Source organism: Typopeltis vanoorti, chromosome 25, assembly GCF_054136105.1.
Source record: "Typopeltis vanoorti isolate ZY-2024b chromosome 25, IOZ_Tvanoo_1.0, whole genome shotgun sequence".
NCBI classification, from domain to species: Eukaryota; Metazoa; Arthropoda; class Arachnida; order Uropygi; family Thelyphonidae; genus Typopeltis; species Typopeltis vanoorti.
This window is the reverse complement of record NC_143573.1, coordinates 5,770,475-5,797,813: the sequence shown is the minus strand read 5'-3', so window position 1 is coordinate 5,797,813 and position 27,339 is coordinate 5,770,475. Positions and strand designations below refer to the sequence as shown.

The 27,339-nt window shown below is 37.6% G+C and overlaps 2 protein-coding genes across 2 annotated transcripts in view; both read left to right on the top strand.

Annotated features, from left to right (window-relative positions):
- Window positions 1-5,416: 5,416 nt before the first annotated feature.
- LOC150092503 (platelet glycoprotein Ib beta chain-like) lies at window positions 5,417-8,736 on the top strand. The gene is made up of 3 exons (XM_090414219.1): window positions 5,417-5,745; window positions 5,972-6,111; window positions 8,676-8,736. The coding sequence occupies exons 1-3, from the start codon at window positions 5,524-5,526 to the stop codon at window positions 8,734-8,736; spliced, it is 423 nt and encodes a 140-aa protein (XP_090270345.1). The 5' UTR covers window positions 5,417-5,523.
- Window positions 8,737-25,608: 16,872 nt separating this feature from the next.
- LOC150092501 (uncharacterized) overlaps window positions 25,609-27,339 on the top strand; it is a 64,094-nt gene continuing 62,363 nt past the window's right edge. The window contains exon 1 of the mRNA XM_090414511.1: window positions 25,609-25,975. The gene's annotated coding sequence lies outside the window, so the exon portion shown is untranslated. The remainder of the gene's footprint in view (window positions 25,976-27,339) is intronic.

The following is a 27,339-nucleotide window of genomic DNA, read 5'->3' as shown; positions in this document are numbered from 1 at the left end:
ATCAGCATTAACGTACTAACTAACGGGTAACACAAATTGACGAAAGACATCACCGAACTTCGTCAAGAACTTAATTCCCTAAAACTACAATACGAACTTTTAAATCAACAACAACATAAAAAAGATCTTGTCATAAGCGGCCTTCCAGAAACTGCATCCACAGAAAACCTCAGAGATGTAGTTTTAAAGTTAGGCCATGCAGTTGACATCCCCTTCAGCGTAATGATATTCAGAGATAAATCGGATTCCCAGGAAGAACAAAAACAAGGCTCGACACGACCCGCACCAGTCATAATTCGTCTGAGAAGCATGGCTACAAGAGACACTCTCATAAAAGCCAGCAGACTGAAAAAACCAGTTGTCAAGGATATAAATGTATCTGAGTATTTAACACCTTTCAGTCAAAATCTCGTATAGCAAGCAAGAAAAGCAAAACCAGAAAAAAATTGTCAATTTTTGTGGATCAAAGACGGCTAGATATTCGTGAGAAAGACACAAACTTCAAAGTCTATACAAATAAAAAGTTCGGAAGACATAGATAGGATGCTAGAGTGAAACAAAAGACTGGAAATTAGTTCAAAAAGGAGACCACAACACAACAAAAATGAATGTGGACCATCAGATAGATGTAATTGCACCAGAATACATCATCAATTGTTCTTTCGAATCGCTTGATGCATGGAAACAAAACACAGTACAAGCGAGTGGTCTCTTAATCTTGCATATTAGCATCAGAATCATCCGAAAACATTTGTTATTATTACAGGCTTATCTGAGGAATTACACTGATATTATTGATATAATGATTCTAAATAAAGTATCTATAACTACTGACGAAGCGAATGCTTTCAAAATTCGAGGCTTCCAACAACATAGATCATTCTGCCAAACAAAAAGAGGGGGTGAAATATTAATATTTATCGAACATAAATTAATAGCAAAAGAAATTGTCTATCTGTTTGAGCATGCTGAAACCCTTTGCAAGGAAATCACTAATACCAGCAATAAACAGCAACTCATAATACTAAATTATATTAAATTCTATTTACAGGCCACCAAACTTAACCATGATAAAACTTTTGCACGAACTCATTACTGGCTTTCACTCCAAGAAATATGCTCAACCGAATACCTAATGATAATTGGCGACGTAAACATAAATATTACAAACGAAAACCAGAACAACATTAATTGTTCTGGTTTTCGTTTGCAATATTTATGTTTGCAAGTACAATATCTATACACACTATCCGTGTATAACCTAATAACAACAATAACACCATGTACTAGAGAAGAAATATTCGGAAATACTATCACTGTTTCCTGCCGTCTTGATCATATAAACATCCGAGCACCACCAAACAGTTACACTGCATCAGTCATAAAGTGCAAAGTAGCAGATTATTACTTCACGGCTCTAAATCTGCACACCAAGAAAATACCCATGCAATCCCCCCAGATGAAAAACAACACCAAACAATAATGGACGAAGAAATAGTCAACCACGAAATAAGAAAAACCCACTAGGAACACATCGCATTAGATTCAGGAGATATCTTATACAACAACATTAAACTCACACTGGAGGAAATATATAAGTAACTCCAAAGAAAGTCAGAATTCGCTCAAAAACAACCCATAATCCTTAGATAACACAAAACGTAATCCTAGAAATATACAGAAAGGACGCTTTATGGAAAGAATTAAAGCGATATACAAATAACACAGCTTTAAAAACTGAATATAAGATAACAAGGAATCACCTTACAACACAAATGAGAAATGAAAAAAGAAACTACTACAGAGACAAACTAACCTCTGCACAAAACAACGTGAAACAAACCTGGTATCTGATCAATGAGATGCCAGATTGTGCTCCCAACAGCACAGCCTCTGAAACCATAAAACACAGCTTCATGAAAGACACAAATCTATCCAAGAACTAGCAAATGACTTTCACCAATACTTTGCAGACTCCATCCAAGAACTGCGCACAAATATTCCCCCAATCACAAAACGTGATCCTCCACTTGGACCACAATCAAAACAGACATTATGGTTTCCAACCTAAAAAAAAAGAAGAACTTTTCTCTGTAATTTATCAAATCAAACCAAACAAAGGCCATGAATTGATGGTATTAGAACTACGGATACCAAGCAACATGCAACTAGGCTTTGTCCTACTAAAATTAATAAATAAAATATTTAAAACAGGACGGATACCAAGTATGCTAAAGACTGCCATAATCAAACCCATATGCAAACATGGAAGAAGAAATTTAATCAGCAATTACAGACCCATAGCACCATTACCAATTATCAAGCAAATTATGCAGCGGATAGTCCTAAAGATACTCACAGCATATACAGAGAACTTTCATATTATCCTCCAATCGTAGTACGGTTTTCAGAAAAATAAGGAAACAACATCTCTCTTGGAAGACTTTCCAGACGTAATTAATACAGCCTTAGACAAAATCAAAATTGCCAGTAGTCTTTATTGATCTAAATAAAGCATTTGATACACTCACAGATCAAACCTTCTTAGAAAAGCTGAGGCATGTTGGCATAGATGGGCCCATTCACCGGTGGTTTGCAAACTACCTTCAAAATACAAAGCATATCACACGTATCGGGTCAAACCGAAGTAGAGAGCTTCCAGTAACCTGTCGAGTGCCACAGGGAACTGAAATCTCTCCAACGCTATTCAACATTTACACGCACGATATTAATCAGCTACCTCTCAAAGGTAAGATATTCCAATACGCAGATGATACAGCAATAATATCCATCCACAATAACGCAAGCACAGCCCAAACAAATATGCAACATGACATAAATCTGATCATAGACTGGCTCACCAAAAACTCCATACGCCTAAACTCAGAAAAGACAAAATTAATGATATTCAGAAATCCACTGACTCGACCAGTTAATAACAAATATATAACCATCCAACATCCACTCTCCAACATAAAAAACACACAGAAAAGTAAAACCACTACAATCACTCAGGTTGAAACAATACGACACCTTGGAATTTACTTCGACTCAGATATGAACTGGAATAATCCCATAAGCCATCTACACATCAAACGACGAACAATAACTGGCAAACTCTACATGTTAAAAGATATAGTTCTCACACTCGTAAAAACACTAACATACAACGCATTAGGCCAAAATATAATAAGATACGCTATAACAACGCATGCTTTCTGTGCACCGTACAAACTAAATAGATGAATGTCGTTACAGTATAAAATGATAAAACTGAACATTTGGGAACAAAGAGACAAAAACGATTTTATATACACTGCAATGTCAGAACACAAAACACTTATTTCACCTTTACTGACCAGACTACAGAATTATTTACAGAAGTACAACATCATCTCACAAAACCAATACGGCTTTCAGAAAACAAAAAAAGAACATCACCACTTTATTAGAAGACATCGCCGACACAATAAACAAAGCTCTCCACAAAAACAAGTACCTCGTCCTTATATTGCTGGACCTAACCAAAGCATTTGATACACTTGAACATAACGTACTACTCACCAAACTATACTCAATAGGTATAAGAGGAACACTGCATACATGGTTCAAGAACTACCTCTCAAACAGAACACAAGTAACAAAAATAGGTACATGTCACCGTCGGTGTATACAAATAAAACACTGTGTACCTCAAGGTGCCATATTACACCCATCTATTCAACATACACATTAACGATGTTCATAACATATCCATAAGAAGTCAAATATTTCTGTACGCAGATGACACTGCATTACTAGCAATCCACACAGACATCAACACGGCTCTCTGCAAAGCACAAGAAAACCTAAATGAAATCACAACATACTTCCACTAAAACACAATTCTAATCAACGGCACCAAAACACAGATGTTGATAATACACTTCCCAAGAATCATTCGCCCCGCATCACTATCGATACACTGTCACACATACCTCTGAATTAACAACAAAAATACCTGCCAATGTTCAGAAATCAAACCTGTAACACATGAATATACCTCGGTCTCTATATAGATTCCCACCTTAAATGGACAAAACTTATAGAATACCTACACACCAAACTACGGATGATCGTAGCAAAATCCTTCTAAGTTAAAGACATTATTCCATCGGTGGTATAAGAGATTTTTATGTTGGATTGAATAATGTCTTTGGCAAATACATCAAACAGCCACCTAACAAAATTAGAAACATTACACTGGAAAATCGTGTCAACAGTGATCTGGACACCTTACATCCAACAACCAATATCCGACAAGCACATGGCGATACAGAATTCTGAGCATTAAAAACCTGAAACACTACATGACATTAACAAGAAATTATTTCAACATCACCTACCGAAACAACAGAGACACTTATCATATAACGCAACATACTACAACTCTCTACATCCACACACCCTTCAACAACTCATACGGGTCTTTTGTGAGATCACATCAGATACCCACGGATCTCAACAACCTACCAAGAAAGTTAAACCATGTAGATAACTACAGAAAATTAAAAAACAAACTCTGGAAAATATACCAACAAAGTTAAGAAACCATTAACAGTAATATACACATCACAAATCACTAGCATCCAATACCTACATCCCATACATAAACTAGCAACAACACACATAGGGAAGGCTAAATCCCACTCTCTTCACAAAAGCTAACCCAAGCTTTAAAGTAGGTGGGATTAACTTGCCTCACTCATCTACAAGTAATCTTTATAAACAAATGCATAAATTTGTATGTATAATCACTCTTTCTCAAACTTCAAAATAATAATAATAAAAATAAAATAAAAAAATCAAAAATTATACAAAAAATTCTGTGTAATCTTCATTGTTAATATTAGAAGAACATGTGTTGTAAATACATAATATAAAGGCAAAAAAGTATTATTAAAAATTTTAATTGAAATCCAATGTAGCAATGTAGGAATTGCAACACTTAGTACTGAACTCTGTAAAATTATAAGGTGCAATGTCACACAAGATGTTTATTGTATGTATAAATATTTTAGCAATCAATAAAATATATGATTATTATTAAAAAAAATTCGCATTTGATTATGCAGTCTTTATTTGTGTAAATCAGTTCTCGCATGTGATATCCAGATTAAATTCAGATTTTCCCGTCATTCATTTTATGGCTCAGTATCCGCCATTGTTTTCATTTCAGACAATCCTTGGAACTGCGAATGCCCGCTCTATCCACTGATCCAGGCATTGGCGGACGACGTGACCTTTCTCGATCAACCCGAATGTGCAGCTCCCCTTTGGCACCAAGGAAAGGGACTGAAATCTTTTAGTTTCGAAGATCTTGCGAGCGCTAACGACAACTGTGCTGTGCCATGCCACTGCAACTGCTTTTATTTCTCGAACGAAACGCATTCCTTTTATGGCAATTTAGTGAACTGCAGCGGTCAAAATTTGACGTCTGTGCCTCCTCAGGTGAACTCGTTTTTAAACTCTTCAAGCACTGAGATGTTTGCTGTAAACTTGGAAGACAACCAACTCGCTTCTGTAGAGGGGCTCTTTTCGAAGAACGTCGTGGGTCTGCTGTTAAAAAATAACCGGTTGACTAATCTGCCTTTTCCGGCCATCACGCAGATGCCCTTGGAATATACTACGATGTCTGAGAATCCGTGGAAGTGCGATTGTAACAGCAATGAGCTCAGAAAGTGGATTACAGACAAACGAGAGGAGGTCAGTACCACTCTTTCTTGCCTGATTAGAGTCATTGAGTTTAGATTATTGTCTCGCTGGAAATCTTTGGAGTCGGAAGACTAACAAGGATATCCATTCAACTCTCTCTCTCTCTCTCTCTCTCTCCTCTTTCTCCTACATGTTATCTTTCCAAATTCAAACTAAAACCGAAAGTTTAAGTTTATACATAAATATATAATTAAAAAGAATTTCTTTTGTGTTCCAGATTATTGATGTCAATGATACAAAGTGTGCGAACGACGACGCAAATGGAAATAATAAAAACAAAGCGATCGTCAGTCTCACAGAGAAAGACCTTTGTCCTGAACTCCTTTTGGACAACAGTGCTCCCTATCATTGCTATAGGTACGTATGGTAAAGCTGATCCTAATATTTCTACTACAAACTTTCGATTTTGCTGTTTAATTCAAAAAAAAAAAAATTGGAATCTCAGCGGAATCGTGTTTACAAAGGAATTTAGGGTGGTGTGTATTGCGGAAAAGGTGCTTTCTTCAAAATTTGACTCATTAAAGTCTGCCGACTTACTCCTTCTCAAAGAAATCTCTGGAAAGTTATTTTCATGTCCTGAAAGTTGAACTTGCGAAACACCAACAGGAAATTTTTCCTCTCATCAACACACCCAAAGAGAATTCCTTTGATTTTTTTTTCTTTTTTGAATAATTGCAAAAACATATCAACGTCATCCCCTCTTCTTTGTACACAGTATCCTCTAGGTTCTATCACTTAAACTTGAGTGATGAAAAATTGTCAAAGGCTGTGGCTGATCAATGGAAGTTATGCAATGGAGAGAGAGAGAGAGAGAGAGAGAGATTCAATATTAAGTAGTATGGTTATATCTGTTCAAGAATATCAGTTATACATTAATAAGGCTGTTGCTCCAAATTATACAAAGGTTCCACATTTAGTAGAATACTGCATGTCAGGGGACAACGCACGTGGTCTATAATAATACACAGATACATGGTGTAATTTGAGGGGGAATGATGCAGAGAATCATTGGCAATGGAGGAGGAGGTAAAGTTCTATCTAGCACAAAACCTGCCAGAAGAACAGACGCCACATGCATTTCATAATTCACTGTCCTCATGGCCTCAGCAGATTCGGCCTTAACACCAAATCGCGCAACAATTCATCGACAATACGGAGAATTCTGTGTTGCCGACAGTGTGACTGTTCTTTGGAAACCGTCCAGTGATTCGCCGTGTCCTCCTGCAAGGGCTGTGACCTAGAAACGTGCCCTGCCCAACTTAACTAAAATAATTAACTGGCAAAACTAAGATCTTTTATTGTTAAAAGACCATAAGATTTAATGATTACAAATACAAAGCGCCAACAAGTTTCACTAGCCCCTCTCTAGCATTTTCAAGGCTGTACTGGTGTGAAAACAAATGCATCAAGTTACATGAAAACATACACTTTTATTAACTGCTAGGCCGTTATATTTGATAATTCCTGTTTGATGGCGTGCATGCGTTCGATTACTTCAGTCAGAATCCGGTACATGACCACGTGTTGTGTAATTTCTCGCATATTGTAGTTCTGTTGAGCTGAGAGAATTGATGAGATATTTCCATATGTGTTTAAGAATAGCACCTTGATTTCTATTTAAATTATTGACTGTGCGTAGCACCACTAATGCTTCTTCGAAAGTGCTGTAACTGTAGTCATTCTCGATGTAAGGCACAGAACTGTTTTTCCAATCTATAACGTGATTTGATGTTGAGAAATGATGAGCTAAACCAGATGTGATGATTCTATTGTGATTGACATTCCCCACGTGTTCCTTCTGTCTTATTTCAAAACTTCTAGAGGTTTGTCCAATGTAAGAAAGGCCACACGTACATAGAATTTCATATACGCCAGGAAATTTGAAGAAAGGTCCCTCATTTTTGGGCGATCTTAAGACTTGTCTGATCATGGTAGTTGGTTTAAAAACCACTCTGATGTTATGAGCTTTTAAAATTCTCGCCAATTTTGTGGAAACTGAATTAATATATGGAATTACAGCTGTGTACACATATTGGGACTCCGTTCCACGTTATTGGGCGTTGTCTTTAAAAACAGAACTTCAATATGCGAAAAACTACGCAACACGTGGTCATGTACCGGAGATTCTGACTGAAGCATTCGAACGCATGCACGCCATCAAACAGGAATTATCAAATATAACGGCCTAGCAGTACTAAAGTGTATGTTTTTATGTAACTTGATTAATTTGTTTTCACACTAGTGCAGCCTTGAAAATACTAGACAGTGGCTAGTGAAACTAATTGGCTCATTGTATTTGTAATCATTAAATCTCATGGTCTTTTAACAATAAAAGTTCTTAGTTTTAACACATTAGACCAAATATGAACAGTTTCACTTCACAGCTGAAACATAAAGTTCGGTGCTTAGAAAAGGACAAATGCATAAAAGATAAGTTACTAAATCACCTTACATTTCTGAAGAGATGTAGAAATTTTGCTGTCATCCTGAAGTTCTTAGTAGTAAAAGGATACATCCAATCTGCAACAGCCAAAAGAATGTACTACATGACTTCGTCAGTGTTAATCAGAGAAAGAATGCAACATACCAGGTATGAGCTTAACATTATTGACGCGAAGAGCATTGAAAAGTTTGATGAAATATCTAACAGTATAGACTGCATGACTTGGAATAACATAGACCACTTATTATATCGTGGCTACGAAAAAACTTTCAGAGGGAGTAGAATCACACAAATTAAAAAATTTGAGGTAAGAACAAATTCCAGTCGCACCATGGTCTCCCTAACAACAAAGTAATTTTCAACGATCGGTTGATACTTCTTAATTGAACGAATGTGTGAATATGACCTTTTACAAAACGGGAAGAAGACTTTTATGTATTTTGCAATATTTGCTCATAGAATAATAATTGTTTTCCAGGTTCGTCAATTCTCTTCGCCGTAGTCGGCGTTGTCCTTTTCTACTACAGAGAGGCCATTAAAATATTGCTTTACTCTGCCGGAGTCACATTGGGTAAACTTAGGAAATAAGAAAGGCGACTCATAGGAGTGCCGATGCGTGCAGTCGTCCGTGTGGCGTTTGGATTAAGCACGCAATTGTGAACTGAGCCATTGTAATGGGAAGTTGATTCCGATTTTTATTCAAGAATTACTGTCGAAAGCACTAAGGCTATGAGACCAGCATATTAAATATGTTAATTGCGGGGGTTCTTTTGTCCCGTTTGGATGCTTTCCGAGATGTAAAATTCGTTGGTCTCTGCACGAAACCTGAATTCGTCTTCAGATGAAAAGAATCCTTCTAAAGCTTCTTCGAGTCTTAAGTGGGATTCGAACCCACACCTTTTAACCAAAAAGCATTGAACTGTGGAGGCGGTAGAAGTAGCTGCTCTTTCATCTTCTGAGCCACGATGGGCTGTTGGTTCTTCTCTGAATGCATCTTTCTCGGGTTAGTAAGACTGTTGAAAATGCAGACTGGAATTACGGTTTGTGTGGAGACAGCACAAATCATCAGGACTTGTTTGTTTGCGAGTTTGAAAAAAGGCCATTAAATTGTTGGCCCTCCGACGAAGTGACAGTAATGCAATTTCGGGGAGGAACACGAAACTGCAATCATAGATTGTTAATTAAGAACTGAACGCTACTCAGTTCTCATTGGGCTTCTTAAAACAATCTAATCAAAGAACCTCTTGGATGTAAGTTTTTTGCTTCTACACATGCTTGACATTTGACATTAAACGGCCGCGAACTGGTTGCTGTAATCGAGTTCTACTTGTGGGTTTAGCTTGTTAATAAATATATGTTATACATGCCCTGATATGCTCATAATACTTATCACTAGCATCGAATTCCATATTTATTTCTAACTTTTTGGATATATTTTTTAAATTAACGTATTCATGTACTTACCTGAAAGTTCTAGAATTGTGTTTGTTTAGCAATTAATCAAATTGTATTTGATTTAAAAGTTGAAACTGAGTTTAAGTCAAGTTGATCTAATTTGTCGCTGCTGAAATTTCTAGAACTGGAAGGAGATTACCACTACAAACCTTGTTTGCATTACCGAGACTTTTGCCCTGGAACCTTCATTCTGGAAAATATCATGGATGCGTGTCCAAGAGCAGGAGGACCATCGTGATCTTATCTCGGTAAGTGGTTCTTAAATCATCATCCCACTGTGATATACGTATTCATGTGTTGCTAACTGCTTTAAGAGGATAGTAAAAGTCAATTAGTCAGATATTGAAATAATTGGTTTTCACGGCGTGACCAGCGAAATCCATTTGTTCCCCTCTCTCCCCCGATATCACAAAAGTCTTTAAATTTCTATCAGGCTCATTCAGCAGAACTTCACAAAGAACATCTCGAATCGGATGTTACGCTGATGTGTCCAGGATGTTTACAGTCACATGATAATGTGGTTATCACGGCTTAGAAAAAGGGCTCACGCAGAAACATCGAGCAACACCGAACTTTTGAGGTATTTGGGAAGAGTTTCGAAAGTACGAAGGATGAGTTCTGCCGAGTTGAGACGCAAATAATTCTGAACGTGAACATAAATATTCATGAATAGTCACTTTTTAATTTTCAACCGAGCTCTCATTATGGAAAAGTGATAAGAGAAAGTGCCACTGTGGAACAGAATTGGTTCTTACGTGGCTGTTCCTGATGCACGAACACTATCAAGGGATTTTCCGACGAAACATTCAGCAGTGACGATTCATGAAAATTTAGCCAGAAGACGATAAAATAAGTGGAGAGGACAGTTTTAGTGCAACTACGTTGGTGCGCACTCCATGCAAAACAACATCCGGAAAGGATCGTCGAAGAAATGTCACTTTTAGGATTTCCAAAGGGTGCCAGCGAAGTTGGTGAAGCGCATCTTCGCCTGAAACTGCGAACTCTAAATTCGGACTGCCCAATTAAAATGCGATTCACAGAGAGGACATCACTGCGGCCTCTGGGTATAGAAATAAGAAAAGGATGGCATCCAATCGATTAAGAAAAGGAGCGTTTCACTGTCGAAGTTTCGAGGCCACAGCGGAGCAAGAGCTGTTTTCGGAATGCAAGCAGAATAATTCGAGTTTGACTTACTTAAGCTGTTTTAAATAACGCTTACTTCTTTAATTTCTTTGGATGGAACGCAGAAATCTGTTTCTTCATTCACTGATCAACTGAATATTTTATTACCCTCTTCTTACAATAATTAAATATCTAATTCGTCGATTTTCAAAGTAATCTAATTAATAATAAATTAGAGTTCCAGCAGCATATTATATTGGCGGGTTTATGCTAGTTTTAGAAACTGAAGAGGCAAGGGATCATGGCGTATTGATGGATAGGAATTTGAAGTACCGAGATCCCATAGCAAAAGTTGCAAATACAACTCAGAGGATAATTACGATGTTGAAGCGAACCGTGACATGTAAGGATAAGGAAGCCATTTTACCTCTTTATAAGGCTTTGAAAAGACCACATCGGGATTACTGTGCGCAGATTTGGTCTCTCGGGTTCCAAGGGGATAAAGAAGCTGTGGAAAGAGTGGAAAGAAGAGTTACAAAGATTATATCCGGATTATGGGATTTAGATTATGAGGACGGATTGCGAGTATGTGGATTACAGACTCTGATTAACAGGAAAATGAGGGGTGATATGATAGAGGTCTATAAACTTTTGAATGGGTGTTATAGCATTTCAAATGATGAAATGTTTCGTTATATGAAAGGCGGGGAGAGAACTCGGGGACATCCATGAAAGTTAAGGTTGTTCACAGTCAAGAAAGGGGTAAGAGCTAAGTTTTTCTCCCAAAGAGCAGTGAGTGAGTGGAATAATTTGCCCTTAGGGATAGTGAGTGCATCTTGGGTGAATGGGTGAATGAATTTATGGAAAGGCATAATAGCTGGGTTGGGTAATTTACAGCCTCCCTCGATGAGTCCTTGACTTCCTGAAGATCTCAGATAATAATAATAATAATAATAATAATAATAAAAGTACTCAATGTTTAACAAGTTTGCAACTCCTGAAATTCTCGATTTTTTAAATTCCTATACTTCTCTTTTTTTTTTTTTAGGGCAATTTTGGAAAGCTCCTGGTGTCGCATGGAATTCGAAACAGCTCATCTTCATAACATGAAAGTCAGCCATTGTTACTTGGTTGCGGTGAAATACGGCGATATTAACGTGGGTGATCTCGACGAGGAAATGCAGAAATACCTGGAAACAACCACTTACCTTTGCTGGGGCGAAAGGTATTTCTGGGAGAAGCTCAATTATGCATTACCTAAAAAGGAAAAAAGGGAGTCGAAATCCCAGAATCCTTTGTGCTGCTTTTGCTGTCTTAATCACGAGAACAAAATTACTTGAATTATTTTTGAAATTTTTTTTCGCTGATGGATATCCTTTGTTTTTCTCATTGCAATCTTTCATTATTGCGTGTGCTGCAAACGCTCTGCAGATTTAATCCAAAATGTAATATTAAACACGAATTATAAAGCTGGATTTCTGTGATATAAGAACATTAGCGAGACCACTTGTACAATGGCAGGATCACTATTAGGATAAAAGATATTTCTTAAGATGTTTTTTTACTCGTTGCTTAATCTCCAAAACTCAACTTCCTTTCAACAGTTAAATGTTATTGGTCATCTCTGGATGCTTCACAAGCGAGTTCTACTTGAGCGTGGTAGTTTAAGATTCTTAATCATAAAAGTTGCAAGAATCGTACGTACGCGTGTCCGAAAACGTCCGATGGCTGTTTGGACAATGGACGATAAGATTCCAGAGAGATCACCACAACCCACTTCAGCAAATTCTAATTAAATAGTTTTTCAGTGGGTGTTCACATAAATACAAAAATGTGATTCGCACTTTTTTCTTCATTTATTCTGTCCCAAATTGTACTTTCATGAGTGCAAAGTACACTTGAAATTAAAGTATCTAGGAACATTGTACTCATGAAAGTACGTCCAGTTTTATTGTATTTTGGATATGCAATCAAAATGTACAATGTAAACGTGATGTAGTTATTTACTGTAGTCTTCTCCAAGGAGTAAGCATTCGTCTGTTCCTCCAGTTTTACCGGTTTTTCCACTTCGCTACTGGGTTTCCTCTCTCTCTCTCTCTCTCTCCTTCTTTCTCTTTGGTATATCCTTCTACCTCTTTTGGTAGTCGATATCTTTCCATCCTAGACAGATGTTTTTTTTTTCCATTTCTCTCTCTATTCCTTGATCTTTTCATTCATGTCCTAAATATCTCGTTCTTTTCTGATGTCTTCATTTCTTATAGAGTCCGAGTTTGTGCATCCTTTAATTGTTCTTCAAAATCTCATCTCTGCAGCTTATATTTTACTTTCATCTTTCTTTTTATCGGTCCATGTTTCTGAACAATATAACAGAGTGGGGTGGCCATTACTCTATAACTATGTAGCTGAATTTCTCTTCTTCTCCTCTTTTTATTTTTATTCAGTTTCCTTTTAATTGTCCCTCAAATTTTCTAGAATTTCTTTGTTCTTTCGTCTATGTTTTTTTCTTTTTAGATATGTTATTATGAAGCCTAAATAATTAACCTCTGCCATCTATTCTATTATTTTATTCTCTATAATTATTTGGATCTAACAAGATCTCGACCTTTAAATTCCATTTTTCTTGTTTTCTTTTGTGAAATTTTTAAATTTTATTATTGGGTTATTTCCTTTTAATTCATAAACTGGTTTTTAAGGTCATCTTCGTTATCTTGTAATATAATCTGATCATCTGAATACAGCACTGTACTGATAATGGTTCTGGTTAATATGGTACCTTGTTTTATTATTGTTTTCCATATTTTAATAATCTGATCAATATATATATATATATTGAATAGAGTTGCAAATGAGCTACATCCCTATTTGACACTCTGATTTATTCCAATTTCTTCTGTTAATTTATTACCTAACTGTATTTTTTGTATTTTTTTACAAACATTGTATAGCTTTTACCAAATCTAATGGATATCCTTGTTTTTGTTTTAATTTTATTCCATAGTTTTTCTCTGTGTATTTTATCAAAAGTTTTCTCGTAATCTATAAAGGCCATATGAGTCTCTAAATTAAATTCTCGTATTTTTTCTATAATAATTTACAGTAATATCATTTACAGTAATACAAACCGGGAATATACAGCACAGCAATCAATGCTGTGTTTTAGAACATTAGCAATTCAGTTCGCCACAAAACAGCGAATTTTTCAACTTGTATTTACACTTAATTTTATTAGTAAAGAGAACAACAAATGCCCACAGTAACGGGAATTCTCCTTATTTAGAAAGACTTGGGGGGGGGGAACTACAGGACAGTCACAGTTGAATGCGATTTCTTTCTTCATTTCGTGCGTGCGACCGGCAGATTAATGAGAAGATGAATCCAGAAAAAAGTATCGTCCCCCCCCAATTAGACAAGCGGCCGCGTTCAAATAAGAGGTCATGACATTTTCAGCAGGCAGTTCTCCGAAAGTGATGACAACGAAGTCTTCCTTCTTTCGCAGGACTTCCTCGTGGGGTTCCCTGAATTCCGACAGGCTGCATTCTTTCCTCAGGAAGTTGCTGCAAATACAGTTCCCTTCGGGATATTAGGGGTGATTTACGAATACTTTACGAATTCTATTACAAATGTAAATTATAAATTTAAAGCATTCACAAGAAATAATTTCTTTCTAAAGAGGGACTCCTTTTTCTACCAATTCTATAATTTGAATTATACACTATAGAGCAGAAATTATAACGTTCTACCTTTTTTTTAATATGCCGAGCATTTGTGGCAAATACTTAGCACAGAAAAGTATGAAGGCAAGAAATGTACACTGTACTTGTCACTGTGCGGGTGTACAATATCGAAAATAAAAAGTGTTTTCAGTAATTCAACGTCATCGCGCTCACTAACGTACGCCGCCATATTAGTCATCAATCAGTTCGCATCAACAACTGGAGCAGCGTCCGATGGCATGCCAAAAGATGGAAAGAAAATGCAAGAACAGTTAGTTAGCTAAAGGAAAAGACAACAGGGAGTACTAAAACGATGTGCATACATCCGTTGGACCAGGGAAGTCTCGCAAACAGGGAATTGGCAGCTGTTGAAGTTCAGGCCAGAGTAATGCATATTAATTTCTGTACACTCTTTTCTTTGTCGAGCCTGCAACGTCAAATTGCAGAAGTCACAAGCCGAATACACACGTTCTTCCGATCAGATGGATGTGTTTTGGATAAGACGTGACCAGCGGATACCAGAAGGCTTGACATTTAACGAATGATACATTCAATCTGCTAAATGTGGCTGCTGTAGTGTATTTCAAGAAAAGTTCAAGAAAATGTACTGCTTACAGTTTTCTGCTTGTTAGACTTCACGTTGTTCCTGGTAACCTTTGTACCCACCGTGGCAGCAGTCGGAGGTTCTAACACTTGCTATAGCCGTTAATTATTATGAGAGAGTAGTTGGATTTAAGGCTAGTATCTGAACAATGGATACATTCTGGCCAGCAGTTTTCGGTCCAAAAGGATAGAATTAAAAATAAAATCACTTCGGCGTAGTATTTTAAATACTGTGAAGTAAATTACTCACTTTTAGAAAGAGCACTGTGCAAGCTCTCGGTCGGTGCAAGATACATCCACTTTTCCTGTTCGATACCGCACAAAATCAAGGGAAAAAGAGGAGCGATCTCGCTAAAGTCCGAACATATTGTGTGTGTGCGTGCGTGTGTGCGTGAGTACGAGCCTCTCAAGATAATAATACAGTACTTAATATAGGTCATTGTGATTGCGACATCATGTGCTCCGTATTTCAGTGTGTCCCAATTGAATAACAGGAGAGGATGGACATGAAATTATCACACTTGCGTTATAAAATGTGAGTAGGATGAGAGCAGATAATTAAGTGGACATTCCGAAGTATGCAAAGGCACGTTCTAATCTTCTCTTAACGAAGTACGAATGCCGATTATTATTTACTTCCCGATAACAGATAACAGAGCTACGATAACAGAGGTCATGGTTGCAAATGTAACCTCTGCTACAATAGCGGAAAGTAAATATGCGTGACCGTCGCGGCATTCGCTGATAGTAAAGGAAGAAGAGACAACACGTGCGTGTACATTTTGTCAGGAAGAAATTATCTCTGAAATCATTTTAACGAAAAATAGCGGGGGTGAAGGGGTTATCTCTGCATTAAGACTGCGATGTGTCTTTACGTTCAATGCAGTCGACAACCGATGAGACTGTTACTTTCGCTTCTTACTTAACGTCCTGCCTTGCGTCACTTCATTGTGGCGACTTCTTCGAACTTAACTGCGCAATTTCCTTCCTGCAACGCCTTTTTTATTTTTTGAAAGGGGGGGATGAGCGGAAAACCAGCAGCCTGACAGAATAGCATTTTCTGTCTTCACACAGCAAAATGCTAAGGGCATGTTCGCTTCTATTTTCTGCCAGTAATAAGATGTTCAATATTCAAACCTTCACTGAGACTCTCTTCTCTGTTAAAGGAGAAATACGTCTCAAGTTTGGTGATTAAAAAAGTCAGCTATTTGTATCACATTTACAGCCTTCGTATTAGCTGCTGACGCCATTATAGATCGTGATGAAAATAAATAAAACACACACACACACACACACACACACACACACACACACACACACACACACACACACACACACACACACACACACACACACACACACAGGTACTGACTGATCAATTCATTATGTAATCTGCCACGTCATCCTTGAAATGCACCGTTGCGTCGAAGACAGTATTCGTTCAAGATTATACGAAGGAAGACTGTCAGTGATTTCAGGATGTAGTGCAATGGCTTGTCCTGTTAAGCGTCTTCGCAATCCAGAAGGTTGGCTGTTATGGATCTCTACCTGAGATCCATAATGTGCAGTAGAAAGTTAAGATGGTGAGGCCTTAATCTCTCCCATCTCGCAGTTAATGATCCAATGTTTGTAGATATGTGTGTTTACTATTTTCAGGGACGAACAATCCTCCACCTCCGTGTGAGACCGGCATACGCATTGCAAACAACTGATAATAGAAGTTCCTCTCGTCATAGAAAAGGGCTCGAACTCCGGTCTTTCCGACCAAACGGCTAGTCCATACCAGCTGAACTACTGAGGCTCCGACTCAGTGTAGTAACAGACCGATGGGTGTCGGGAGCGAATATGAACGACGCACGGTAGTAGGAGCAAGACACGCGGTGGGTGCAAAAATCATAGGAAATGCTAATCTGCTGAGACATTTACCGTTGAACCAACGTATTAATTGAGGTGGAGGCCGACCGATCGTTTAACGGAGTATTCCGTGTTAAACAAACAGCAGGGTAGTCGTCTGCAAGGGCCACCATTCAAAGTTACTTCAGGCGTGGTGCTGCAATGCGAGGGTAGGAAATAAATGTCGGACTGTTCTCCGATATGGTCATTCCGTTCTCAGTTGTTCCCAACCAACACCAGCAAGAGTCACCGCAGTCCCTTTCGCTGGGTGACGCTCTTCACCCTACTGAGAGCGGTAATGTTTTCTTACATTCATGAGATTCTCCGATATCGCGAAAGTGATGGCTGCTCGAACCCTATTTTAGACTAGGGACATTTCCTTCTGTTCAAGAGGCAGTAAGAGAATTCTGTCGACTCAGGTGATCAAAGGGGAAACGAAACGAGTATACGAAGTTCACTAAGCGATATTCGATCCGATCGAATATCATTTAGTGAGCATCAGCCAGGAACCCAACCCCACGCCCACATGAGCTGACACCAAAGAAAGGCAGAAGTCTCGCTGTTGGGTAAGTAACGAGCCTCACTGAGCGGCTACTCAGTGCCCATCTGCCATCTCATTGTTTTCATCTGAGACAAAATAAACAAATCAATTTATTTTTTAAGTGAAGGTTACTCAGACTCACCTGGACATGAAAAGAACCACTTTCCTGCTCTGCTCAATAGCTGACCTGATGTTGTCCAAACAGCCGAGTGCGATGAAAACATCTCGATGCAGAAGACACACCTCGTGGGCATTTTCTCCTTTTTCCAACTCTAACAGGACAAGAAATAACCAAGATTTATTTGAGGCAGATCCGCGCTGCTACTAAACTATAAATTGTTGTTTCTTTAAGAATGCTTATCGCATGTTGGATTATCTTTTATATTCCAATCGACCATAACTAGAAGTGGATATTAACAAGTTCCTCTAATGTGTGAGGTGTGAAAGCTCCCGAAGTGTAAAATTCATATAATTAAATAACCGTAATGACTAGAGGCCGAGAGATACGAAAATATAAAAAATCCTGTTTATTATTTGAACGCACAAGTAGTCCAAGAAAAACAAGTATAAAATTACTTAAATACAAAGAGCTAATAAGCTTCATTTCGGCGATATAAACATTAATTAAATTAAGGGGATATTAGATCCCACATTGTTTTTTTTTAAACCGAATAAGAAACTCTACGATTGGAATCAGAGAGTTTCATGCCGAATATAGTATAAAAAACTATAAAAGTATCGGCGATTACTAGCGTGAGCTAAATGCAAGTAATCCCAGAACGTAGTACAAACACAGGCAACTCGTTGCAAAGGTGGGGAAAGTTCTGATTGCTATTTTTGGTATTTTCCATAATGTAAAAACACATTTCCTAGGAAATGTATACTGTTATTACATTATGGTGGGAGGTCCCTACCCAGACCGGTTTCAGCCTTTATTGAGGCTTCATCAGTGAGTAGCTAGACCAAATTACGTATTTGTACTACGTTCTAGGACTCCTTGCATTTAGCTCACGCTAGTGTTCACCGATACTTTTATAGTTTTTATACCATATTTGGCATGAAACTCTCTGATTCCAATCTTTGAGTTTCTTATTCGGTTTTAAAACAATCTGTGATCAAATATCCCCTTAATTTAATTAAAGTATAAAATTTCTTAGTATCTTTAACGTATTTTACACCCAAGGTAAAAAAAAAACTTTCCACATCTTTCTCTCATCCAGAGAATTTTATTAAGAAGATTAAGCACCTTTTATCTACTTGTATATGAGATATCTATATGACTTATGAGTTACTTCAACCTTGGGTAAATTAGCGGAAAAAGCTAACCTTTCCAGAATTCAACTTGCAGTAAAAAAATTAAACATCCTTCCTTCAGAACAGTTTGGTTTTCGCCAATTTCACAGTACCAGCCAACAAATTCATAGACTAATGGAATTCATTATCACAAGTTATAATTGGCATCAATACACCGGAGCAGTTTTTCTTGATTTAGAAAAGGCGTTCGATAAATTATGGCACTTTGGACTGCTATACAAGTTGATTTTGGCTGGCATTCCATTAGATCTAGTCCAAATCATAAAGTCATTTCTTAGTAACAGACGAATGCAAGTCAAACTAAATGATATATTATCTACGCAGCGACGCATCTTGGTAGGAGTTCCTCAAGGGTACCTTCTGGCACCGATACTTTTCGCGATTTACATGGGGGACATTCCGCACAATCCAATATCATCCATTATTGCCCTGTACGCAGACGACACAGCTATACTAGCCAGATATATTAAACCGCACCTTGTCACCAAGAAACTGTCAGAAACCTGCAGAGATTAGAGCACTGGTTCTCGGAATGGAGACTGCAAGTAAACCCTCAGAAGAGTATCGCCATGCTGTTCACTAAAATCACAATATCTCCCAAAGATGACATCTTCCTATTTAATACCAAGATTCCCTGGAAAGCAGAAGCTAAATATCTGGGTGTACTGCTGGACAGAAAACTAACTTTTAGTTCACATATAAAAGCCTCATGTTCGAAAGCATCAAGAGTCATTGCACAGCTTTACCCTCTTATCAATAGGAATAGCAAGCTGGATACCAAAATAAAACTGCTCCTTTATCAATTGATGATTCGACCCATTATTACTTATGCTTCCCCAGCCTGGAGCCACACCTCAAGTACAAATATCCTCAAACTACAGAAAGTGCAAAACAAATGTCTCCGCATGATCTTGAACGCACCATGGTATGTCAGAAATGTTCAACTCCACTGGGATTCAAATATCCCCTACATCTACTCTTTCCTGCAGTCTTCAGCAATAAAGTTCTTCTCAGTATCCTCTTCATATCCAAATGAATTAGTGCAACAAGCAGCCAATTATAATGAAACAGATTTCTCAAAATACAGGAGACCGAAGGCCATCCTACTTCCAAATGAAGATCTCTAAAGCACACTCACTCAGGCAGAGCATTTAGCTCATAAACTTTTCCTCACACAGCAATCCTTATCAGATAGCAGGGATTAAAAAAGCATTTTGCTTCACCCTTATAGTCAGCAACGTCTTGCGTCTTGCGTCAACCTTGGTATTTCTCCCGGGTCTGGTTCCTGCTGATGAGACCTCGATAAAGGTCGAAACCAGTCTCAGTAGTGGTCCTTCCCATTATGCATTGCAATATATACGCCTGAAAGGGGGAGTATGCTTTGCATTATGGGATACATACTAAGGAAAGCGATATGAAGTCATCAGCCTCTATATACAAGTAGCTCAGACGTGAATACATCTCAAGCGCAAAACTTTGTTTTGCTTACTTGGGAAAAGAATTAAAACCAAATATAAAATTTCTTGGTATCTTTAACACACACACACATATACAGTCGAGTCTCTTTTCATGCAGTAGATACGTTCCACAGAAAACCGCATATAAAAATGGCACAAAAAAAGACAACTTACGTTGAATTTTTTCTTGACAATTATTCATAAGACTATTACACTTTTTTTATAATCTTTGTCAAGTAGCTTTATTTTATCCTCCTACATGTTTTGCCAATCCTTTTCTATTGACATCCTCAGGGAATACAAACTAGTAAGCTAAAATGAAGGTTACAGACTAGGTTATAACTGATAATTCTAATTCATACAAAAAATTGGTATTGTGCGTGACAATGTGCTCTCGTTAACGTGATTTATTCGTTATGGTTCATTACGTAATTGTTATGAAAGTTCATTTCTTTGATGTTTAATGATCTGATAAAAGTTTTCCAAATTTCTGGTAAAATTAGACCTTGATTCTTGTTTAGGTTTTCAGTTTTACGGGCGACTGTAGCTGCTTCTTTAAAGGTTCTTGAATGGTAGTTATCTTCTATGTATGGCATAAGGCTCTTATCCCACTCAGTGTGATGGTTAGTAGAGGCAAAGTGGCATGAAAGGCCTGAGATGTCTTGTCTGTTATTTCTGACATATCCTATGTGTTCTTTCTTTCTTTCTCGTTTCAAAGCTTCTAGATGTCTGACCTACGTAACTAATACCACATGAGCAAGGTATATTATATACTCCAGAATACTTGCAGAATGGGTGAGGATCTTTCGGTGATCTTAAAAATTTCCGAATAGTGTTGATTGGTTTGAATGCCACTCTGATCTTCTGAGGTTTAAAAGGTTAGCTAATTTTTTGGAAAGGTTGTTGACAAAAGGAATCGTAATTGTACTGATGTATTGGACGTCATCACGTTGTCGATGTGGTATATCAGTAAATAGAATCTTGTTGTAGAGTCTTTTAGGGTAACCATTTAAAGAAAGTTCTCTGGATATTGTGGTTAATTCCGTTAGTAGGTCATCCTTGTCTGTCGTATACTGTATAGCTCTTTTCTTGAGACTATGGATAATGCTAAGTTTCTGAGCTATGTGATGAGCTGAGTTGAAATGGAGGTAACGTCCAGTATTTGTAGGTTTTCTGTATACAGATAGGTTGATACTATTATTGGATTGTTTCTTTATTAAAATGTCAAGGAATGGCAGTTTTTTATCTTTTTCCATTTCTAATGTGAATTTGATGGTATTGTGGAAACTATTGATTTGGTTGAGGTAATTCATTAGTTCTTCTTTCGTATGATCCCAAATGATAAAGATGTCATCTACATATCTGTACCAAATTTTCGGTTCTGGAATGATCTGGGTTAAGATTTTTTTCTCAAGATCTTCCATGAATAAGTCAGCACAAGCAAGTGATAGGGGGCTGCCCATAGCTAATCCAGTGAGTTGTTTGTAGATCGTTTCTTGCCAAATAAAATAGTTAGAAGTTAAACAGTGATTGAACAGTGATTACTTCTCTGTTTACTAACATTCCAGTGTTTGAAGTCATCAACATCTTAGACATCTTATTCCCAAAAAACATCACTACTTTGTTCAATCACTGTTTAACCCACTGCCACCCACGGGACGCTATCTGAAGGTCACTCTCGAATCTTTATTCCCTCAGCTATCGAATGATATAAGTTTGGTTTGGCTACCTTTAATACTTTAGAAATTATTAAGCCAAACCTTATTGATTGATTTTTTTACACTCAACTTTTCGACCCGTATCCCCAAGTACCATTCTGGATTTAAAGACGTATCCGTGTCAAAAAAAAAAAAAAAAATCAGTGAATGCCTTTTATTCCCTTATGGGAGTAGGCAAGGCCGTTTCAAAGCCCTATCTAACTTTTGGAGACTGAGTGGACAGTTCAATCTCCACTGGTACCCAATCAGAGATAGCTGGCCCAAGGCTATCACTAATTAAGTTATTAATTACCTATCACTAATTAAGTTATTATCACTAATTAGGCTATCACGAAGTGAAGTGACACGGTTCAACAGTGCCGCCATCTCGTGATCCCTAATCCTAACACAATATATTTAATGTCTGAAGATGGCGTGGCTTCTACGGTCAATTTTCTTGAGTTCACGGGGTGAAAAACCAGAGGTTCAGTGGGGAAAAAAAATAACACTTGCCCGTTTGCCCATGCCAGAGATCAATTAACTCGGGAGCAGGTCTAAAAAAGCTGAGAAAAAGTTCCTTTAGTCAGCCACTAGAATCAAACTCGTGATGCTCTTTTTCCGGTAGGCTTAGCGCTAAGGAGTAAAACACCACTTCCACAGAGACAAGCTTTACATTTCATAAAATGATCTCACCTTCTCCCTATAGGGGAATACTTATATATATAATTATTCCCCCTACAGGGAGAAGGCGAGGCCGTTCTAGCCCAATCTAAGTTTTGGAAAATCAGGGGACATATCAATTGCCGCCAGTAGCCAGTAGAAGTTCGCTGGCCCAAGACTCTTTGTAGCATTTGGTGAAGAGATGGCTGACAGGTTCCGTCATCTTGCATCCCCTAATCCTAACAGTATTTTTTATTGTCTGAAACAATGTTGGTTGTACGGTCAATTTTCTTGAGTTTACGGAAAGTAAAACCCTAGTTTCAAGGAGAAAAATCCCGCTTTCTGGTGCTAGAGACCAACTAATTCGGGAACTGGTGGATGAAAGGCTTAGAAAAAGATCGTCTATTCGACGACTGGAAGAAATGAACTTTGACGTTTCTTCGATCGTACTAACACTGTGTGAATGGAAACGCCACTTCCACTAAGCTACACAGGCTCTGCACAAATGTGTGTGTCACATCCACTGTGTTTTCCAAAGATAACACAAGCAAATACATCGCATCCATAGTCTCTTCAGCTTCCAAAAACTGGTTCCTTTTCAGCTCAAGTCATTACTTCATTTGTTAATTCCACCCAACCTTAGTATATTTTTCTCACTATCACACCGAAATATCGCTGAAATATTATATTGGCTATTCAGAAGGAGAAAATCACTGAATTGATGATCCTGCTTCACAAATCTCACTCCATTCACTTTCTCACAGTTTCCGAAATATGTACTCTGTTGTGCCTGTCTAGATCATCCCGTGTTTGTGCTGCTCCGCAAAACTGCTTCCACCGTTCCTTTACTTTCGTATAAGCGCTCAAAACACAAAGCAAGTGTGGATCAGCATCCATAATTCACTTTCAGATTTATCAGCCAATTTTCCTCTTTCTTTCTATCTATCTCTGTTATTTGGAACTGCTTTCTCGACACATCTCCCTCCCCAAGGATTGCAGTTGTTTCACGAAGTACATTACTAAGGTTTCTCTCTCTCGCCTTAACTGGAGAGAAAGAATAGCGAATAGTGATGTTCCCTAATCTGTAAAATCTGAACGGAAATATTTAAGAGTTCCTCGTGATATAGTCTGAAATTTTCTGCTAAGCAAAAGAGCGCTTAATTTTGTGGTTTGAGATTTTTATTGTTGTTTTTTGTCAATGGACGATGCCATATACGATTTCTATTGGACGAATCTTTTAAGGAGAAGAAATGACCAAGGAAACAGTCACAGGTGTTATACTTCAATTGTACACTACTTGTGTATTTGTTGTGAATCTAACTATTTAGTGGAATCCATTCAGGACTTCTATAAAACAATACAATTACCTGAAGTGTTTACAACATCTACCTGCGTACCAATTCCAAAGAAAAATAATTCACAAAATTGCGAGGATCACAGAACTGAGAGCCTAATATCCCATGCATCTAAAATTACTTCAACAAAGAAATTAAAAGAGTCCTAAACGGTGAATTGAGTGAACAACAGAAAGGCTTCAGAAGAGGAATGGGAACCATTAATGCTATCCCTGAACTAAAAGTACTAATAGAAAGATCACTTGAAAGAAATAGGAACATTTACACATGCTTCATATACTTTTAGAAGGCTTTTGACCAGGTAAAACATAATAAAATATTCAATATATTAGATTAGACATAGAAGTTCATGTACTTAAGTTTATAAAAATGATTTTCACCAAACAGAAAATGCAGCTGTTTAACTCTGAGACTTCTCAAGTGAAAATAAAAAGAGGAGTTAGACAAGGCTGCATCCTTTCACCAATTCTATTTAATATCTATAGTGAGACGGTGATGAAAAAGATTGAAAAACAAAAAAACAGGAATTAGTATCAATGGTATAAAATACAACAATCTTAGATATGCTGATCATACCATTCTAATAACAGAAAACAGAAACCAATCAATCAAATTACTGCAGCTGCTAATTAAAGAAGGTAAAGAATTTGGATTAGATTTAAATGCAAAAAAGACCAAATTTATGAGAATCTCAAGAGAAAGCAGATCCGAGCCAGATATATTCATAAACAATATGAAAATTGAACATACAACAGAATACAAATATTTAGGCACCTACTTTACTGCAGATGGAAAGCAAGATAAAGAAATAAGAATAAGAACAGCCGTAGCTAAAGATGCATCCTGGAAAAATAAAGATCTGCTCAGAAAAGTATTAAGACAAAGAAGAGAATGATAAGAACATTATTGTGTTGCCAATTTTCACACGTGGAAGTGAGACCTGGATATTCAAGAAGAGAGTAAGGCAACAGATAATGGCCTTTGAAAGGTGGTGCTATAGAAGAGCTCTGAAAATCCCATGGACAGAACATGGGACAAATACAGATGTCCTACAGAGAATGAGAACACAGAGATCTTTATTATTACAGGAAATGATCCAGAGGAAGATTCGATTGGCAGGACATGTACTGAGAGGTTCTGCAGGACAGAGGATACTAACAGTTTTAGAAGGAAAAATTATTGGAAAAGATCAAGAGGACACAACCTCAACCGGTCCTAAAGGGGAGATGGGGAAAATTGGGGGAACCGCACTCGATAAAAAAACAGAACCCCTTCTTCCACCCAACGTATTAATAATGTGCTAACATACTCCAGATATTTCGTCGGTAGATTATCATAAAAAATAATTTTATGTTTTCTTGTGGGCTTCTCTAAATTAGCAGAAACAGAGTTAAAAAGACGAAATAAATAAATAAAAATAAAATTGCGATTGCGCAGTTCGTTCAAGAGAAACAAAGTGGCTATAAATGCTTCACGACCTGACCTCTGATTCATGATTATCGTTTATAGCGGCATTGCGAGATAAATCCTAGACGTATTTGCTTATTGACGGAACAAGCGACACAAATATTTACAGAGGAAACTGAACCCCGAAGAGTTTATGACTGTTTCTATTATCAACGAGTCGCGCCCGTGCAACAGAAATGCTTCTCTTCTTATCAGCGTGTAACACTCTTTTCCAGAATCCAAAATTCTCGGTGGTTTTAAGTGAAATTAAAACAGATTTAAGATTTCGTTCAGACGAGATCAGTTTGCTAAATAGCGAATTCAATGAAAATCTTAAACGTGAAGTAATCAATCGATAAATAAATAATCCGGCATCAGCGTCTTTTAAAGATACCCGAAAAGGAACAAACAGCACTGAACTGCTTGAGCCCTGGAACTCGCGAGAGAGTTCTTCCCATGTCGTGCTAGAAAGAGACGGGGTTTTTCCTAACCCCAGTAACTAGTATTAATCGGAATTTACTCGTGAGTATTCTACTGTTATATTTTGTTACCATTTGCTGTAATTTCTATTACCTCGGTACTTCTCAACTCTGCTTCGTGTTATTTGTTTATTCTTTATTTAAACTTCGTGAAATGTCATAAATGGTCGATTCCGCCACGTATCTATTTCTACCCAATCTTACCTGTTCTCACCCTCATAGTCTAACACAGTGGAGCACTCGGGATCTTGGGGAGGGGGACCTGAGTTCAGTAGACGATTTGAGAATACAAACTACGCATTGCATACGACCTATGACTGCGCATCTGCAGTGATCGCCAATACATGATACCCGCGATCTCCTCTGGCCCGGTTCGGCAAACGAAGTAATGTTCAGTCAACCTGAGCACCACTTCTTTTGCCTTGAGTTCATAGCGGCAGTGATCCCCGAGAGCTATAGGGTATTCCCACCTTATGTGGCCGCTAATTCATAAGGTAGTATAGAAATAGAAGACACGACATAAATAAAAAAATGAATTTTAACTAGGAAAAGATTATGGGAAATTTTTCTGGTGTTTTTTTCTTTTTCTTTGGGGCACACGGGCCCCGTGGCCTCTTGTGTCCCCTCCCCCTTGTGTACGCTATTGGTTTTACAAATTTATTTGTTTTTCTACTGTGCCAATCAGACTATGTATTGAGTGCGAGATTATAAGATTTTCAACTTAAAGCAGATATTGTTAGCATTCCCCACTTATGTTAATCTTTACCGTTAATTAGTTGCGGCTTGATTATTGATCACTTAAACTTAATCTTATGCAAGTTCGAAATGTTCTGGATAGTGCATTAACAGGATCAGTCCAATGTGTTATTTACAAATCATTTAATTAATTTACATAGTCTGATTTACATTAACACATATATATACACTCGGGTCTCTTTATATGCGGATCTTTTTTATGCGGATTTGAAGTTATGCGGTGCACGCCCACAGATACGAGACCTTTAGACACTTCTTCGCATGTCAACAGAAGAAGAATCCATTGCGATAACAGGGTAATCCAGCGTTACCCAAACTTTTCCTATGACAGATTACTTCACAAATCCTGAATTTTCACGGAACACCTTGGTTATTTTGTAATGTATTAATTAATTATGAATTGTTAATTTAGCTGATTTATCATTATTAATTAATAATTAATTAAACATAAACATTAAATTAATTTGTGCCGATTTTCATTGACATATCGCACTCTGATCACCAAAAATGTATAATATTATTCTAAGTACTTACGATTGAATGTAGACTTTTTCTCCTGCGTACTGGCAGTTTTCCCCTCCCTTTGAACATCCTGGAGATTGCTTTGTAGGCCGGAGGTGGATGACTCACTATCTGTTGCGTCACAAACAC

Excerpts from the sequence above, each read along its gene's own strand:
- LOC150092503 (XM_090414219.1), top strand. The coding sequence starts at position 5,524 with ATGTTTGCTGTAAACTTGGAAGACAACCAACTCGCTTCTGTAGAGGGG. Across the intron at positions 5,746-5,971 it reads TTACAGACAAACGAGAGGAG|ATTATTGATGTCAATGATAC; the intron begins GTCAGTACCACT and ends TTTGTGTTCCAG. Across the intron at positions 6,112-8,675 it reads GCTCCCTATCATTGCTATAG|GTTCGTCAATTCTCTTCGCC; the intron begins GTACGTATGGTA and ends ATTGTTTTCCAG.